This window comes from Rhododendron vialii, chromosome 11a (assembly GCF_030253575.1).
Source record: "Rhododendron vialii isolate Sample 1 chromosome 11a, ASM3025357v1".
NCBI classification, from domain to species: domain Eukaryota; kingdom Viridiplantae; phylum Streptophyta; class Magnoliopsida; order Ericales; family Ericaceae; genus Rhododendron; species Rhododendron vialii.
In genome coordinates this window covers 28,918,561-28,937,848 of record NC_080567.1, presented here as the reverse complement: position 1 = coordinate 28,937,848, position 19,288 = coordinate 28,918,561, and the positions used below count along the sequence as shown (strand labels likewise).

At 37.5% G+C, this 19,288-nt stretch overlaps 2 protein-coding genes across 3 annotated transcripts; one reads left to right on the top strand and one right to left on the bottom strand.

Moving 5' to 3' along the window:
* Positions 1-400: 400 nt before the first annotated feature.
* On the top strand, positions 401-9,384 carry LOC131306335 (uncharacterized). 2 transcript variants are annotated; one of them, XM_058332507.1, is made up of 10 exons: positions 401-681; positions 784-1,140; positions 1,326-1,671; positions 1,786-2,010; positions 2,414-2,673; positions 3,289-3,500; positions 4,282-4,407; positions 5,756-5,953; positions 7,180-7,317; positions 8,855-9,384. In XM_058332507.1, exons 2-10 carry the CDS (start codon positions 972-974, stop codon positions 9,167-9,169), a joined length of 1,989 nt encoding a protein of 662 aa, XP_058188490.1. In that variant the 5' UTR covers positions 401-681; positions 784-971; the 3' UTR covers positions 9,170-9,384. The 2 variants fall into 2 exon arrangements, with proteins under 2 accessions (XP_058188490.1, XP_058188491.1); XM_058332508.1 differs by having other exon boundaries at positions 403-681; positions 841-1,140; positions 5,756-5,929.
* A 5,327-nt stretch (positions 9,385-14,711) lies between these two features.
* LOC131306334 (NAC domain-containing protein 35) lies at positions 14,712-18,671 on the bottom strand. Its single transcript, XM_058332506.1, has 3 exons — positions 18,234-18,671; positions 16,916-17,184; positions 14,712-15,493 (listed from the first exon to the last, which is right to left on the bottom strand). Exons 1-3 carry the CDS (start codon positions 18,469-18,471, stop codon positions 14,903-14,905), a joined length of 1,098 nt encoding a protein of 365 aa, XP_058188489.1. The 5' UTR covers positions 18,472-18,671; the 3' UTR covers positions 14,712-14,902.
* Positions 18,672-19,288: the final 617 nt, after the last annotated feature.

The window sequence follows — 19,288 nt, the reverse complement described above, 5'->3', positions numbered from 1 at the left end:
ATCCTAATTCAACTACTACTTTCGTTCAAAAATAATCGTCGTGTTTGCTAAATGAGGACTTTAAAAAAGTATTCTAGATGGTTCGGATGTTGTTTACGGAGCCAATCGCGGAATTTTTTTTTAACGATGGAGCCGTGAATAGTTGTTTACGGAGCCAATCGTGACTGTCCAAAAATATTCTAAACGGTCCGGATTTTAATGATGAAAATTTCAATAAAATCTGGACCGAATATATCACTTTTAAACGATTGCAATTGGTTACTGCCGTAAAAAACTTGTGAATAAGTTTTCATCTGAAACAAAAATCATACAAAAAAAAGTTGATGATCCGATGGTTAACCCATCAGAGAGTTTATTATTCGGCCCTAGTAACACCGCCCATTATCCTTCTACTGCCAATTGCAAAAGAGGTATTCGTTGCTCTGTGAAACCCCTCTCTCGCAGAGACAAACGAATTCCAAATTTCCATCCCCTCCTCCCTCTCTCGCTATCCCCCTCCGGCGAACATCTCTCTCACACCAGCCTTCCACCCGGAAACCTTCTCTCTCCCAAACCGTGTGAAACCCTCTTCCCACCAGAAGCACCACTGAACCGCCATCATCGGCGTCCTCCGCCACCCACCGCTACCTCCGCCCCGCAGTCCACCTCCGTCACTACCGCACATCCATTTCTTGATACTTGGTATTCCGCCGAGTTTCAAATTTTGATCATTAACATTTCTGCTCGAGCATCTACAGTATATATCAGTTGTACAAGTACCAATCACTTATTACACATTTGTAGGTGCAATATAGCCTCTCTAATCCATATGCAATTGAAGAAGAACCATCTTATTTTCAGTAACTGTCCAGTTAGCTTATGCGCATATGAACTAATCCTACCAGTCCCACCGTCCACTCGCGGGGCCGATTAAATCCGGACCAGTCTCACCATCTATGTAGACATCTTCTGTGATAACAGCTGATTTTGGGATGTTTCACTCGTGGGTTCGAGCCCGTTTACCCCAAAAGATTCGCAGTGGTTATGGTATCATCTCTAGCACTGCTACTCAACACAACCATGTCGGTGCTTCAACTCCCAGATTATACAATGGCAGGGCACTCTTGAACGCTACTCTGGATTATGGGTGTATCCAACATGGTAAAATAACTAGAAATGCTGTAATTTTACACCCATTTGACTGATGGTTCCATTCTCTTACGTGGTTCCATCACATAAGGATATGGAATTGTTGTTCTGGGAAGGATGTGAATCTCTATAATAGGATTTGACAACATGGGTTTTTGTTAAATTTGGTATTTTGCTTGTGATGTTTTGGTCATTAGGATATTTGCTAAAGAGGATTGGTGCAAATGGCATTGGAAAAACACATCCGGGTTTGGTTAATTGCAACTTGATATCATTTGCATTTCAAAACACTGGTGGGTTTTGCACCTTGTCGGCCCGAGCAACCAAGGATGCGTTGTTGGATGTCTGTGTTCCGGGCAATGATGGGAGAAGTGACTTTGAGGAATTCTTTCCTGGCTTTGAAGATGATGCTGTTGTTGAGAAACCAAAACTTACGAGTGATAGGAAGAAGTCAGTTGATTTCACAAAAGTTGATATTAACTTGCTACCTACGGTAGTTCTCATAGGGCGGCCAAATGTAGGCAAGTCAGCTCTGTTTAATCGGTTAGTGTTTCTTATACATGTATGGCCTGTGTTTACTTGTAGCAGTTGTCATGGTGACCTTTGTGCTTAGACACAACTGCTACGTCATGTTGAGTTAGTTTCATGATGTTACAGTTTAATACGACGGAGAGAGGCTCTTGTGTACAATACTCCTACTGCTCATGTTACACGGGACATACGAGAAGGGATTGCCAAATTGAGTGATTTACGGTTCAGGGTGTTGGATTCGGCTGGCTTAGAAGCGGAGGCTTCCTCTGGCTCTGTTCTTAGAAGAACTGCAGAAATGACTGGAAATGTGTTGGCAAGGTCTCAATTCGCTCTCTTCCTCATAGATGCAAGGTTAGTTTCATGGATGAGTTCTAACCTTCTTTTTGCTTCAGGAATTGTTAGTTTTCCAAGCCATATAGTTTCATGAACTAGGCAAAACATATCAGATCCAAAAAGGAAGTAAATTTAGTCATTATGAGAATTTGAATCATGTGAAGAAACGTAGGCAAGTATTATTCAGCATTGGGATTTTTTAAGGAATGAATGTTTGACTTGAATTCTATATTTTTTTTTTTGTGGAAACAGGGTCATGTCATTGTTGAAGAAGTTGATTTAAATTTTATGAGCTCTGTTATAGTTTAGATGTAGCTTCATTGGTGAAAGTAAAACTTATGTGCTAGTATTGTTATCTTGTTGTTCTATGTTCTTTTGAGTGTTGACGACAGTTTCTTTTCTGGTCGATATTTGCTACTAGAGATGGACTGCAGCCCATGGATTTGGATGTTGGAAAGTGGTTGCGCAAGCATGCACCTGGAATCAAGCCCATAGTAGTGATGAATAAATCCGAGTCACTTGATGATGGTGCTGGATCTATTGCTGCTGCTGCTGGTGAAGCTCATATGTTAGGGTTTGGGGATCCTATTGCTCTCTCTGCTGAGACTGGATTGGGTATGACGGAACTTTATGAAGCACTAAAGCCATTGCTTGAGGACCATATGCTTCGGGTCGTAAATGGTAAGAAACCACCTCTCAGAGATTTTCCTTTGATAACTGAGGCATCTATTCCACTGAAAAACTTTCAGAACATATTTCGTAATTTTCCTTCTTGCCTTTTTGCTTCCAAGTTGCACAACTTCCACTTGTATTGTTCATTTGTTTGTGCGAGGAAAAATTTGCTAGTCTTCAGAAGGTTTGGTTCACTATCGTATTGATTGCTAGTGAACATCCAAATATACAATTTTTACACAAGACATCTCTCAATAGATTCGACTTTTTGTTTCTCTTTAGCTGCCATTATCTAATGGACATCCGGACATCAGCAATAGTTTGTGAACCAAGTGAGATTTAAAGTTAGAGATCATATCAAAGGTGTATGTTTTCTCTGCATTCCGTAGACAGTTATTATAATGGAGATTAAGTACTTCTTCAGGTTTTGCGTGTGCTCTCTCTGATTTACCTGTGCGACATCCATTTTTTTGTGTTGACCTAAATCACATACTTCTGTTTTTGTTTTCTTTAGCATAAGAACTGCTGCATTACCTTCTTAAGTAGCTTTTTTGGTGATGAATTCAGTGTCTTTGTCTCGGGCTCTTATTTGTATAACCTGTTTTGTCTTCCCTTTGTTTGTAGATGCAGGTTATCAGGAGGAAGCTTCCATTGAGGAGGAGGAGGAGTCTAAGTTGCCGCTACAACTGGCGATTGTAGGAAGACCAAATGTTGGGAAGTCTACCTTGCTAAACACACTATTACAAGAAGATCGTGTTCTCGTCGGACCAGAAGCTGGTTTGACCAGAGATTCAGTTAGAGCTCAGTTTCAATATCGAGACAGAACTATATATTTGGTAAATACCAGTTTCTTTTCTTCACAATAACATGTGTACTTTGAGAGTATTGGTCTTCTATGGCATACCTAACTCAACGTAACTGGTCTTTATCGGAGTAACTTCGGATAGACTACAATTCTACGATATTTTTTTTGAATTTCCAGAATTCGAAGTTGAAAATTCCACTCAGCCGTAACAAAGTTGAAGATTCCCAAGATCGTAGGTTTTATATTGCTGCTTAACCTTCAAGTACTCTCCATTTACCTGGGACCAGCTGTGGAAGAAGATAAGACAATTGAGCACTACATGTGTGCAGAGCTAGTTCTCGTCTCCTGAATTATTGTTCCAAATACTGTTCGTTTCAATTGAACCTTTGCATTTAATACCATTCCCACATTCGGTGGCCTAAGTGGAGGAGGATCCAATATGAAATTCATAAAGGAAGCCAACTATTAGAGCCGAACTCAGCATTCGCATTCCCCATTTTCCATCCTGTGCCCCTTGTGATCTTTTTCCATTTTTTTCTGGTTTAATTTGGTAAACAACCACTTTGTCTTCTAGAGCATTCATTCTACTTCTCTTATGTAATGTGTGTTGCTGTGTACTGCCATGGATGGAGTGGGTCTACCCAATTTTTTGTTTTCTGGACCTCATGGTACCTTGAACTAGCCTTCCAGAAGGCTGGGATCTTATAGTACACATTAGGAGTCATATTTTTAGTTGATTTGGTGCATTTTTAGCTACACCTTTGAACTCCTTTAGATCTAAGTCATGCATTCTTGTTCGGTTTTGTGGTCAGGTTGACACTGCTGGTTGGCTGGGCAGGACAAAGCAGGACAAAGGACCAGCATCTTTGAGCATTATGCAATCAAGAAAAAACCTTATGAGGGCTCATGTAGTTGCTTTGGTCCTTGATGCTGAAGAGGTGCGTAACATATTCCATTATTCGTTCGTTATGCCGCTGAATTGTTTTAGTGAACTTAGAGTGTTTGTATGCTTATAGCCCAAACCTTATTTCATTTTGAAGCTCTTTGTTGCACATCAGATGAGTATTTTCTACGTGTGTGTCCAGAAAAAAATGCTGTTTAATGGAGCCCAATATCCAAGCATGCTGATGTTTTCTTGGTGTAGAAAGATTTGATAGGAACTGGAAATGCTTGCAAAAACTGTGAGCTATCAATATGAGCATACAGTGTATTCCTTAAAGCGAGTTAAGGACAAGGACAAAGTCAACATTTTATCTCTACATGTTCATGTGCAGAAACAAGTTCCCCAGGTGGAAATTATTAAATTCCATCCTTCTCTTATTTGCGAAAGTTTACCTGCTTTTCTTTTTGGGTGATTGTCTTATATGCTTAGTTCTGGTGCATATCCCTAGCTGATGTGTGTTATATGATCAGTTCTGGCTCAGAACCCAAGTAAAACAGCACGTAATGGGGAATACATGGTTGCTCAAAAAGGAGAAGGGCTTCAAGGTTCCAATGAATGCTGTTTTTGTTGATTCTCAAGAAATAGAATAAGAAGGTTGCTCGTACATGGCATTTAGTCTGTATCTTTGTATGTAATTGATCCCAACATCCTAATTAGAACAAGTTTTATGACGCCATTCAACTGATACACATAAATGCATTTCAAATACACAGAAAGGCCTCACTAGAAGTGTCAAGTGTGTAATAATGCTCTATGTGCTCATTCCCCCTCCCCTCAAAATGGGCTGATTTTACGTTGTGTCCTGGCTTGGCATTGCCAGGCCTCTGGGATGTTCCTGCATCTATTCTCCTTTACTTGCATCCTATGAAATCTTCTCTGTTAATTTTATACATTAGAGTGTTAGACCCTCTGATAAGCTTTAACTGACTTTAGAGGCAGTAGTTTGAGAGGATCTAGGTTTTGTTGGATATCACACTACACAATGCCCTTGACAGAGATCAAAAGAGGAAATATATTCACGAGGCCGACCAAATTGACTGGAACTTAAGGCTCGGTTTGGTTACTTATGGTACCCATGGTGCATCAAGTATCAAATGTCTGCAATGCGTGAAAACTTGGATTGGATTGGGTTGAGTTGATTTGTTCTATGGTCTTAAATCTTCGTTCATTTTTTATTATGTGGCTATACACCCCTAGTCAGTATCATTGCATGCCAGTTATTGATTGACACAGTAGTTTTATTTTGAGTCTATTTTGTTCAGTTTCAGTCATGTACTGTAGGGGAAAATGTTTAGTGTATTCTTAGTTTATTTTTTCATGGGTATCATTTATATGATGGCCAGATAGCAAAAACTAGGAGGAGCATGAAGCATGCTGAAGTTGTTATAGCCAGACGAGCAGTGGAAGAAGGGCGTGGTTTGGTCGTTATTGTGAACAAGATGGATCTTCTTAAAGGGAAATTGCATGAAAATGTGGTCAAAGCGGTTCCTGAAGAAGTGCAGACTGTATTACCCCAGGTTTGTCAGTTCAAAATTCTTAAGGTTGCTACACACTCGCTTCATTCCTAGGCATTTTGTTATGTGATGCTACTCAATATCCACATTTACTCATTATCTGTATTCTTTCTAGCATCCCCCAGGGGAGAATTATTGTTCCTCAACGAATATGAAGATCATTGCCCCTCTGGCATTGGCTGAGGATGGTAGGATTATGTGGTCGCACAATTGTATGACTGGTATTCCCAGCACTGAAGTTAAGATTAGAAACACTGCTTGGTGCTTTGTTGGGTCATTGAGTTGCCCTGTCAAGGTTGAAAAGATGGGCTGTACTACAACAGTACTCTTTTCACTCTTTTTTAACTACAGTTTTTGGTTGTATCTAGTGCCCTCTATATGTTTTCTAGTGCAAGTAATATTTAGCAGTGTGTGCGTAGGGGGTTCAAAATTGTGTTTTTTAAGATATTGCCTAGGTGAGTTGGTAAGTGAAATTACCCTCTTGACCTTCATCAAAAAAAAAAAAGGAGGAAGGAATAAATGTGCCATTTTCCATGAAATTGTGCTCTGATGAGCTCAGTTATTGGCTATATTTGTGCCCTTCTGTGAGAATTAGGACCATCTAGCAGGTGGCGGAGGGACTTCAGTTCTGGTCACTGTAATATACCAGCAAGTTGAGAATGTGGTGTTAGCAAAAGCTTCCCAACCTGTGGGAGTATATGTAACGTATTTGGGCAGTCGTATAAGAATATATCGTTTGAGTAAAGCACTGTGATAATTGAATTCCTCATAGAAAGGATTCCCCACGTGGGATCATGTGATCTTAATATTTTGGATTTCTCTTTTTCAGTCTGCCCACGTATGAATCTGGGTATTAACAATTTCGTTCGCATCTTGACACCCTAATTGCTGTGTCCTTAGTTGGGAAAGGTTGCTGACACACATTTACTTGCTGTTATCTGGCATATATGGGAAGTTCTTTGTGGAACAAGTGAGGTTGTTAGAAATAACTTGCTCTTTCGAAAGAGCATCCTCTGAAGAGAAAAGGTATCCGAGTAGCTATTCAAATGCATTTGAACTGATAAAAACTGTAAAAATAAAAATTAAATGCATTTTTTTCAGTAATAGTTAGAGTATGGATGAATGGAACATATTTCTGATTATTAGCTCGAAGGAAAGAGAAGCCATTTTGCTCCTCCCAGTGATTTTTGTATATCGACATCATTAATGATAGTAAAGTAGCCAATCTAGCACTGACACGACTTTGTTATTAGGTGACAGGAATACCAGTTGTTTTCGTTTCAGCATTGGAGGGAAGGGGTCGGACACCTTTGATGCGCCAGGTAATCAGCACCTATGAGAAATGGTGTTCAAGGTTGCCAACCGCTCGCCTTAACCGTTGGTTGTGCAAGGTCAGTACGAATGCTCCCATCACTTTGATCTTTTGCCTGAACCTTAGGGTCTGTTTGATTACTAAATGGTAGATAGTGATGTAAAGAGAGGAAAATTTAGCTTCTTATGTGTTTGATTAGGAAGAGAACTATGGAAAGTGCAAGAAAGAAGAATTTTTTAAAAAGTCACTTATGTATCTCAAATTCTCAACTATGAAGTGCTCATTATGTTTCTTGCCTAAAAAAAAAAAAAACAAGAAGTTATCCCTCTTTTTCCCTTGAAAGGATGTGCTCAATTTGAATTCTAATTTACCCTTCTTTTTCCAGGAACCATTCTCAACCAACTTATTTTATTGATTTTTACGTTATCAAGGCCCCGTTTGTTAGCACTTATAATCTAACTGATTTAGCTTATTTGCTTAAAAAAAAGCCAATGAAGGGTGTTTGTTACAAATTATGAATAATCACTTATTTGGCCCAAAAAAGATAATCACTTATTTGGCCCAAAAAAGCTAAGATTATTTTAAGCTCCAATTTGAAGGTTTTTTTATTTTATTTTAAGTTGTTAGAACATGAATGGACAAAAGAATTCTAGAGTGAATAAGTTTTTCTTACTCATGTTTGAAGGACAATCTAGACATTTCGTTTATAAAAAGCTATTTGACAGCTTATTCAAGCAAATTAACATGTTAAATTTTTTTTCCAACTTATGAAAAGTTATAACAAACACTTTTATGACTTAATTTAATTTGTTTAAGCAAATATTCTAAAAAAGCTAACTTACAAGTGCTAGCAAACGGGCCCCAAAGCTACGGAGTGAAATTTTTGAAGAACATTTTGCAAAACTTTCATCCTAATCAAATGCACGCAAGAAAGAAAAAAAATTCCTTTGCTTTCTTCCACTACCCTCTTATTATTTTCACTCTCTCCATGTTCTTTCTCTCTGATCAAATAGGCCTTTAGGGCTGTGTTTGGATCTTGGATTTATGTAGGGATGTCTATGCATGATCCAAATATAGCACCAAAAATATGCAGACTTAAGCATGATCCAAATACAGCCCCAAAAACAAGTGCAGAACAAATCCAAAACAGAATTCAGAGCATAAACAGTTGCACAAACTACTGATGGGCTGGATTGGATCATGTTTGCTTTTGCTGTTGCAGTGTCTTTTGTTGCATATGTTGCATCTGCTGTGATTGCACCTGCTGTTTGTGCTTACATCTGCCGTTACTGCATCTGCTTTATTTTGCTATGTTTTGTATCTGTTGATGCTGCTGGATTGGTTTTCTGCATCTACTGTTGATGATTCGGATTGGATTATTTGGTTCTTGGTTTGGCTTAAGATGGGTACTGGTCTTTAGACTTGTTTTGGGGCTTCTTAAGCCAGTTTTTTAGTCTTGTAAACTTTGGTCCTTGGTTTTGTTTTGGTTCCTTTGGGTTGATTCCTTATCAACCCTTACTTGTATCTCCTTTTCGTTTTAAGATAGTTCTTCTCTTTGCCTATCAAAAAAAATAACGGGGACTTACATAAGATGATTTCTGGGTTGTTTTGATCAGGTAATGAGCAGACATTCTTGGAAAGACAACGCTGGTCAACTGAAAATCAAATATTTCACTCAGGTGAAAGCCCGGCCACCTACTTTCGTGGCCTTTGTTAGTGGAAAAGCACAGCTCTCAGATACGGACCTTAGGTTCTTAACCAACTCTTTGAAGGAAGATTTTGATTTGGGTGGGATTCCGGTGCGGATCATGCAGCGTGCTGTTGTGAAAAATTCCAAAGGTAGTAGCAGCAGCAGTAAAGGCAAGAGCTTCCAATCTGCTGGAAGAGTGAATGAAAGAATGGCTTCTGACAAGAGAGAGATCCTCAGTTAAGATAAGGAACAAAAACATCACCAACTCAAAACAATGCTGTTTTTTTTCTGTCTTTTTAAAAAAAAAAAGTTATTGTACAATTATTAGATTGTTAGGTATAGCCGAGCCTGATCTACCGAGATCGAGCTGAGCATATGGTCTTGCTATTGTATAAGATTTTTTACACAAGAAGAATACATGATTAGAAATATGAAAGCAATCTATTTGAATTTGCATGGGGACTGTTTGGATTCTTTTTTCTTGAGTGCTTGTTTTTTCAGGTTCCTAGCTAGCAGCTTGTTGGGCTAAAAGCCTAAAATGCTGCTTCTTGAGAAGTCACGAGAAATTAATTGTTGCACGGGACAAACTTGGTACAATTTAAGTGCGGTGGTTGAGCATCTCCTCCTGCCCATGGCTTCAAATTAGAGATAACAAATTCAAAGTATTCAAGTATAAAGCACTTACTTTTCGATAAATTTGGTAGGATGAGTCAAATTTGAAGCAAATGTCGTCCAGTCAAATCTACGTTGGATTTGGCACTCTATTCGACATTAGGATTTGATCAAACGAGAATGCAAAAAGTTACCGTTTTTATGCCACATAAGATTTTTTTGAAGCCATGGGTTGGAAATGCTTATTAGGTTGTAACCTTAACTTTTCCCCTATAGGAAAATCTTGAGAATTTCTTTTCTTATCGTAAAATGTATTCACGTCTTTTTCCATCTTTTTCTATTTTTTCCTTTTCCTCCTCCACATGTTCCAAACATATGCTTAAACTTGGAACACAGTAGATGAGAATCGGAAAAGGAAAACACTATCATCCGAGAGTAATGCCCTCCCTTCTCACATGAATTGGTGGGCTCCACCGTAGAGTGCATAGGTTACATTTCATTCTTTGTAATAGGAGCATTACTCTCGAAATACTGACCGAATTGTAGAGCTTGAGCCAAGCAGACTATTTGAGTGGTTGCACAGACTTTTATTACGACTCATTAATGGCCCCGTTCTGCTAAAGTATTTATTTTTCACTTTACGAGGCAGGTGATTCTCTCACAGTACATTACATTTAATACAATAAAATAACTACTTATTCTTGTTGGTGGAACACACTCGTAATAAGTCTTAAAAACATGATAGTACTATTTACAAAGTGTGTATAGTTTCCTAGTTAGGTTTTCTTGGAATGGGATTGCAAGAGTAAGACAACACATGGATTAAAGTGTGAGAAAAAAGAACAAAGTGGGAGCTAGGCTGATGAGAAAAAAGAGTCAGTATAGTGAGGGTACACACAGTAGCATTCCCTGGACCTCTCTATCATGAGAAAAGCAGTCAGTGACGCGCGCCCACAATTCTGAATGCGTGAGTCTTTACGGCAAAAAAATAATTTGTCTGACTTTGGTCCTCAAGAATTTATAGCCGCTTCCATGTTTTACGATAGAACGAGGAATTACTATGTAGAAGGCGATTAATTTTAAGAGGAGGTTATGATAGAACGAGGGATTACTATGTAGGAGACGATTAATCGTACATTGCTTGTTATGAATAGGAGAATGATGAATAACGACATTTCCGCAAAATAATAATGGCAATTTTGTAAATAGAAACCAGATATAGAGCCAGATATGTAATGGATAGGGGAAGGAGTGCTGAAAATAATTTAACCATGGCATGCTTAGATGTAAATATTTCCTGAATTTGTTATCCCCTTACTATCCGGTTCGCAACGAATATAAAAGTTAGGATTGCTCATCCTCGGATAACCAGTCTGTTGATTGACTTAAATCTATGCAGCTAACAAATAAACTGATAGGGTCTCTTTATTTGACTAGATAGATTAACGATGATGAAATGTAAAATCTTGTAAGGTCTATTCACATTAGATTAATTGACTCATTATACCATAGATTTTAAATCTCGGAGGGATATTAAATTCAAACCTTTAAATTTTTACTTATAAATTAATATTTGTGATCTCTTTAAATTAATTTATAATTCAATTCAATGTTGTAATTTATTATGCAATTATAACATTGCCCTTAGTGTATATGATCATTTGTGGGGTGTCCTGAAATGGATTGAAAAAGGTTTAATTAAAAAAATTTGGTGCGCAATTTGATCGTTTGTTTGCATAAATTACTTATAAACGATTATTTATAAATAACTTATACAAATAAATTGAGCGACTATGATTATTTGTGGGGTGTCCTAAAATGGATCCATAGGACGCGGTGGACATTTATGGCTCAAAATGCCCTGCTTTCTCCATTATGTCTCACTCTGCCAGTACAACAATTATTCCCTTTATGTCTCCTAGACTTCAGCTACCACGTATAGGCTGGATCCCAAGGAGAATACTAATTAAAGCCATTACTATTGTTTTTTGGTTGGGTTATCCCTAGCTAGGCCAACAAAGACTGATCCAAACTTGTACCTGATCCGTGACTGGCTGGTTCGCTAGTACTACGGGCAAAAATTAACGGACGCAGATTCAGATATAAATATACTTTGAGTCGTAAAATTCTTCCAAATTACAATGTTCCGGTATATTCGGACATCTGCGTCCCAAATAATTTCCGGTAAAAAAAACACAAGCGAATTGGGTCTGTCATTTTTTGGGCTCAAGTTCAATTGAATGGAATAAACCATCTCCCACATTTCACTAAGGCAAACTTTTGTCTTGGCGCAGTCCGTGGGATCAATCATGGTGCTATCATTCTCATGGCTAACAGTAAGCCCACAAGGAGAGAGAGAGAGAGAGAGAGAGAGAGAGAGAGAGAGAGAGAGAGAGAGAGAGAGATGCTTATTGGTTCCTCAACAGAGATGTTACTTCATAAATCAACTAAAGCAAATTCAAGGGGTTCGGGAGCCGGTTATATTTTTAAAAATTTTAAATTTTAATATTTTGGATTAGTTATAATTAGAATCTCTAAAAGTATTTGAATGATGCTGTGTAAAATAGATTTTGGAGGGATAGGGGGGCCCACTGCCCCAAAGGGACAACAGGATGGGCGGTGCTCTGATGTGCTTCCGTTGTGGGTATCAATTGTGTTGGCCAGCCCAGCTCCTCGAGTCCTTGTTTGGTTGGAAAACGCATCATGGGAAACATTTCTTCAAGCCAATATATATCAAGCACCGCAGTTTCCATATTCGTTCCAATTACACTTAATATGAGCTTATAATTTTCCGAAACACAGAAGTTTTATACCCTTTATCAAGATTAATTTCAATTACTTATTAGAAAAATATTGATTTCAAGTACAACAAGAAAATGTAACATTGTTAAATGCTTAGGCCATCTTTCTAGTACATTGTTGAAAAAAATTTGAATTTCTCTTGAAAAAATTGTATTATTTTAAGGTTCTCGTTTTGCAAATTAACCAGAAAAACATTCAGGGACGGAGAGAGAGCAGTAGCTTACATAAATTTGCAGTTGATCAATACCAAACTGTAAATTGAAAAAACTGCTTTTCACAAAATAAAAATGAAAAAATTGTGGTGCAGTACTGAGGGCCTGAGGGGTTATATATGCCAAGACTTCAACGTAAAGAATACAACAAAACGTTGCCATCTACTGTACTATATACAAGGCTGCTGTTTGGGGTTTCCTTCTTGTTTTTTTTCCCATTTTTCCAGCCAAACAATGACTCGTGGGGCTGTGTGTCGAGCTACACATAAAACGGCAACGCATCAGAGCACCGCCCACCCTGCTATCCCTTAGATGCAGCAGAGCCATTCAAAAAACTCATCTACAAATGATTTTGATGCATGCTACAATATTATTCTTCGGTTCATTGTTTAAGTATATTTGACAAAATTGCATGTAGAGTTTGCTGTCAGACACTCCAAATGGGAAACAAGATGCACACATGCATGCAAAGCGTAAAAAGCTGTCGGCCAAACAGGGCCTCCATACAGATGCAACAAGCTAATTAGGTAAAGAAAAATGCTATTAACATCCCAATTCTATAAGGCAGGAAAAGACCAAAAAAAATAAAATAAAAATACAACAGTTTTCTATGTGTTAAAGTACCTTAAAAAGTGTTAAAAGTATATTGGAAATTTTTTATATTCTTTTTGCCTTATTGACAACTCATTGAATTGTCAATATCATAATCGTATGATAAATGAGGTGATATATTATGTGAGAGCCTCAATATTTGAGTTTTATATATAACAGACTGAGACAACCTTCTTTTTCCTAGGGTTAAGTTATAACCAATGTACACACATAACAGCACGAAAATTAAATACCAAATGTAACCAGAAAAGAATGAAACAAATATCACGTTATTCGGTGAATTGACAAGAATGTCTATAAGCACCAAAAAAAGACAAAAATATCACTGTCTCTGAACAATGGTAGAGTCAGAATTTAGATTGGGAACAATGCTGTTTAATATGAGTCCACAGTGGCGGAACCAGGTTTTTAAGTCCGAAGTGAATCCCTAAATGGTCATATAATTGATATAAAATACATACACGTGGTCTAGATTAATTATTCGTAATGCCAAAAAAAAAAAAAATGAACATCTTTATAGGTTTTTTTTTTGATAGGCAACATCTTTATATAGGTTAATCATCATCAAACTACTTACTATCCAAAAAAACGTGCACTAATGCTAACTATTCATAATACCCAAAGGCACATATTCTGATGCTTAATTCAAGTCTCATGTGATTACTGCCATTACAATATTTATTTAGTAATTCGATCTATTCATCTTTTAAATTGTTATATTTTCATACTGATAAATGGCCAATCCATTAGTGTAATATAAATATTTTTTGACACCGGGATGGCATGTGTCACTCCTCCCTCCATAACTCTCTCCGCCCATCTCCAAACTCTCATTAGTTGGTTAGCCACAATATATATTGCTAAACTTTAATGCTCCATTTGGCCGAATTTATTTGTTCACTTTTTTACTTTGTCTTGTTCCAAAAATTTGACTAGTTTTAAGAGCTCATAAACTAAAAGATATGAACTATCATTCTTGCCCCTTATCTTTTGAAATCAAGTAATTAACCATTCTTAAAAGTTGAAGGTATGTTTTGGAAGGTTGGAGATTTATAAATGAAATTATGATTACGTTCACTGAAAAATTAAATTCCAAAAAATAGACAAACAAAATGGGGACGGATGGAGTATATAATACTGACTACCACAATGCCCTAGCTAGTTACTCAAAATTAGATCTTCAAAGTCGTGAACCCTAATACTAATCTTTCTTCCAAAACCCAACACGTATCCATGTTGAGAAACGAATAGATGCAGTCTACTACTTAGTCTCGTGCTTGGATTTGAGTCCCATTGCCGCCCACTCAAATTCTAGAGTTGCCCCTCATCTTCTTCCCAACTCAAACTTTATTTTACATACAATTTTGTATCAAAAATATTTTTCTATACGCTCTTGTAACTGCTAAACTCAAATCTTGGGGTTGCCCCTCATCTTCCCGTATCCTTGAACTCTTCAAATCCTTAGAAGTTGAGATTAAACTGAAGAATATAACTAACACAAAACTAATTTGATTTGCAAAACAAAAGTACTAGCTACAAGGAATATTTAAACTAACCCTAGGTAACACCATCATTCACTAATTAATAAGTGCATAGGCTAGGATCATACAAATTAAAACTTAGTCAAATCAGTACTATCAAATAAAGCATCAAGATTTATATATCTAACTACAGAATACAATATTATATTTTAAACCTAATTTAATTAATATATGTCCAGTGATCCTATATCTAGATTACTTGAAAGGGGTAGAGAAGTAGTCTTTGTTCCCCTCTGCTAATGGGTTCCACTCCCAGAGCCTATCAGAGTTGTTGAGTGGTACTTGTGGCTGAAACACTGGGGGGAAATTTGAAGGATGATGGTAGAGATGATAGAACTCTTGCTGCTGCTGAGCACTCACTGAAGCTTGTTGGTGGAAGCTTATTAGCCTTTGGAGATCATCAACTTGACTGATACTATTCTGTGGCACCAAAATATTGGAGCAACCTTCCATTGGAGTCAATGGTGGTGGTGCAATTGGGGAGGGAATTGAGGGCAATGCATTCATGTAAGGGTTCATGTGCTTTGGGAACCCTAGGCTGCTCATGCCGATCTCCGTGCTGCTGCTCGCGCTGGTTTCGCTCATTTTTTCTCCTCCCTCTTCCAGTGCTTGAGGATTTGATCCTCCAAAGGCTTGGAATGGTTTCTCGGCGGCAGCGTGAGTACTGGTCTCGGCCGCGTGTTGCTTTCTTGACGAGGATGCCCTCGTGGTGGGGAGCGAGCGAGGGAGTGATGGATGGTCTTCCACGCCGGGTCTCTTGTAGACGCGACAAAGTGAGATTTCTGCCTGCAAATTACGAAATGGAAACAAATAGAGAGATTTGCCAACGTGTTTGATCATTGATGAAGCATTTTTAATAACGAGAATGAGGGACTCAAAAAAAGTATTGGCATACCGCACACACCCTTATTTGGATGTGCATTATAGCACTTTCTAAGTCGTTCGTTGGTCTCAATTTGAGGGTAAATTTTATAACAATTAGTAGGAGGGGAATCCAACCAATGTTTGGATGGAGAAAAATTGTTAGTACAAATTCTTCTCGTGAAGGAATTAACCGGATTTATCTCAACGAGACTCAGATGCTATTGTCTTTAGAAAAAATCATCGGCATTGATTACGAGGGTAATGAGGAGGAAATTGTTCATGGATTCATGGCTATGGAAGTTGAAGATGTGGAGAGGGCCAAGGTTCTTGCTACTGCAGGATGATTATTTCTTAGGTGTTTTCTTTGGGTGTTTCTTGTTTTTGCTGTTTTGTTTTGGTTGTGGTTTGTCAGGTTTAGTGTTTTCTAGTTGGGTTTTGCTTTGGGTCTTAGGTGTTTGGTGTCTTTTTGAGAGTGGTATCTTTGTTGGTTTCTTGCCAACCTTGGGTTGTAATTTTCTCCTCTTGAGTCCGTGTTGGTTTATGATTGCTGGAGCTGTTGTTTCCTATTGTGGGTTTTTTCTTCTTTAGCTTGAAGCTGTCTTGGATTCTTTTAATCTTTGTAATTTATTTTCAAAGATTAATAAATTTTTCCCCTTTCAAAAAAAAAGTACTCCTAATTAGGTCGTGTTCTTGGATTTTTCATTTCATATGTTCATTGTCTATATATCCACTCTAATAATACTTACTTGGCTATATAAAGGTGTATATCCCGGGAGTAAGACTCAAAACCCCAACTCGAAAATTATGAAAGTAAAGAATAATTAGGAGAGGTCTGATCACGAAAAAAAACAAAACAAAAAAAACGAATAAGGAGAAGGAATTAACTTAATTATGCAAACCCTCTTCTACTTCTTATAAATTAACTAGCTCTACATTAATAAACCAGTTGCCATAGCTATTGAACTAATCAACCCTTTAAAACTTTATTCCTTCGTAGGCAACCAAAGATCAAGCTATTCTGTTATGCATATATAGAGCTAGCTAGTCAGCTTAATGAAGCCTTAGTGATGAGTTTAAGAACTTTATTGGTATTATAGTGTTGGCAACTGCTAAAAACAGCTAATTAGTGGGTTGTTATGAAAGTTTAAAAAATGTATGAAAAGTGTATAAAAGACGTGAAAATAAATAAATAAATAAAAGTTTAAAAGATGCATTGAAGTATGTGTTTTATTGTCTTTTTCTTTGCTTGGGCTGTTAATAAAAGGACCCTTATATGTTTACTTAATTTTGTGATTGTTTTTGAATAGGTTTAAAGCTCAATGAATTAAGATATCTAGTAGCTACCTTCTGTAATCTTTCGGTTTCCTGATGAGGCAAACGGTACTCGTTCATGATCCAACTACTTCGGATGCCTTTTGGAGCCTTCCCGGAGTAGAAAACAAGAGTCTTTTTCAGGCCAATCGACCTGAAATTTTCACTACGGATCATTCTATCCGCTCCAGTAGCCTTCCAGTATCCAGAAGTTGTCACGCGGTTTGGTCGATCCCCATTTCGATACTTCCTATCTCTAGGCACATAGAAGAACCATTCCTTTTCTCCAATTGATGCCATGGCTGAAAACAAAAGGAAACAAGTCACAAATCAACATGAACAAAAGCAGATGCGACCGTAATTCGGATATATATATATATATATATATATAAATTGATTACCTTGTGACATAGTTGAATATGGTGCATGTGATGCTATAGAGATTTATATGATTTAGGTCCATTGTAATGTATTGATACATATATTATTAAAGAGAATTACAAGAAGATAATGAATGGGAAAATGGGTGCTCAAAAGAGAGATAGGGTAGAGCTAGATGTCATGGCTTGAACTAATAATTGAGATCAGCTACAAATAAAGGGAAAAAAAAAATCAGGACCATCAGACAGTTGGTATGATGATCATATTGGGCCAAAACAAAGGACAATTTACAAAGAAATTAGGGCAGATTATGTACACAGGAAATAAACTCTCGTGACATCTAGAGATATTATATCAACACCCTCCCACCAGTGGCACAAAATAAACCCAAAATAAAGCCATATCTTTCAACAGAAAATGTAATAAGTGGGGAAGCAAGAAACATCGACTTTGTATACACTAATGAAAATCTTCTTCGCTGTTCAAAAAAAGAAGAAGGAAACGTATAGTTTGGGTGAGAATTTGCCATGAGTAGGAGCAAACAAACAAACAAAAATTGAAGAAAAATCACCGCAGTATGCTTGATGATTTTTTTTTGTTGTCTCAAACTGAATCTTGTTTAAGAAATTCGTAAATCGAAAAAGAAAATTCTTGTAAAGTCTAGAAAGAGATACATCAATGACAACACTCTACCAATCGTAACACAAAATTAACACAAAAAACCGATTCTCCAACTTTATCGCACGCCAAAAAAAAAAATAATAATAATCTCCAACAAAATATATAAGGATTTGGGAAGAAACATGTTGTTGTAAACTTTTAGGTGAGTTAAGTTTGAAGAGTAGGATTCGAAGAAGAGGATGGAAGGAATAAGAAAATGAAAGCAAAAAAGTGTACGTAAATAAGCTCAAAACAAAAGAGAGAAGGAGAATTAGGGCTAGAGAGATAAGCAGGATTGATGGAGTCATACCAGGGAGTTCCCAAGGGTCATAGCGATAGAGGTCAAGAAAAGTGATGAGTTCAACGCTGAATCTCTTTCCCTCGACCTTACGACGAAGGTAGAATTCTATGAGTTCTTCCTCGGTCGGGTGGAACCGAAACCCTGGCATGACCAGGTCATGTTCATGATCATCGTCTTTGTTGTTGTTGTAGTTGTTGCTGTTTTCGCGATCATCTTGGCTACTCATGTTTGTTGCAGCAATTGCCATAAAATTTATAAGACTACTGGTTCCAGTGACTTGTGATCAAGGGCATCAGCTCTCCTTTCCTCTTTATACATGAGGAGCAAGTAACCCTACTTTTTTAGGATACTGTGAAGATAAGAAATGGGTACAATCAAGAGATAGATTAGTCTTTCTCTCAGTCTAGAGAGAGAGAGAGAGAGAGAGCAAATGGAAAGATCTACATAGTTTTCAGGCCCTACAATGGAAGCTGAGGTATTCGTTAAGGAGTTTTAAGATGAGAAAGGGACATCTCCAAAAAGAGGACAGGGTGGCCACAACCCCTTAGCGGTGGATTTGGTGCTTTATTAATTTTATGTCACTTTGTGTTTTTTTAATCATTTGTTCTTTTGTGAGAAGTGTTGGTAAATTTCCAAATTTCGAGTGGATGAAATCGGGGTATACGGGATCCCCCGAGGTAACCGAAAGATCTCGTTTAGTTCAATAAATATGAACTATACTTTTAACCGTGCATCTATTGAAGACCCCCCAGTTTGACGATTATGGCAAAAATCAATTCCTTGAATTCATTTCGAGGGTTTCTTGTCTTGAGTCAGATATTGTTCCTGTGTGAGAGAGATAGATGTACGATTCAGTTCGCCAAGGCTGTCTACGGTGGTGTTTCGCAAGCTATGGTTTTAGCTGAATTATCCTGGGAGACAGACGTTAATTCAACCTCAATAACCTTCGGTGAAATTTCGTTCAGTTTTGTATCATTATTTCGTTTAAAGTTTATCAACATATCGTTCACGTAAATATGTAATTTTCAGTTTGTATACAATGGAATTGTTCTCTAAAATTTGTC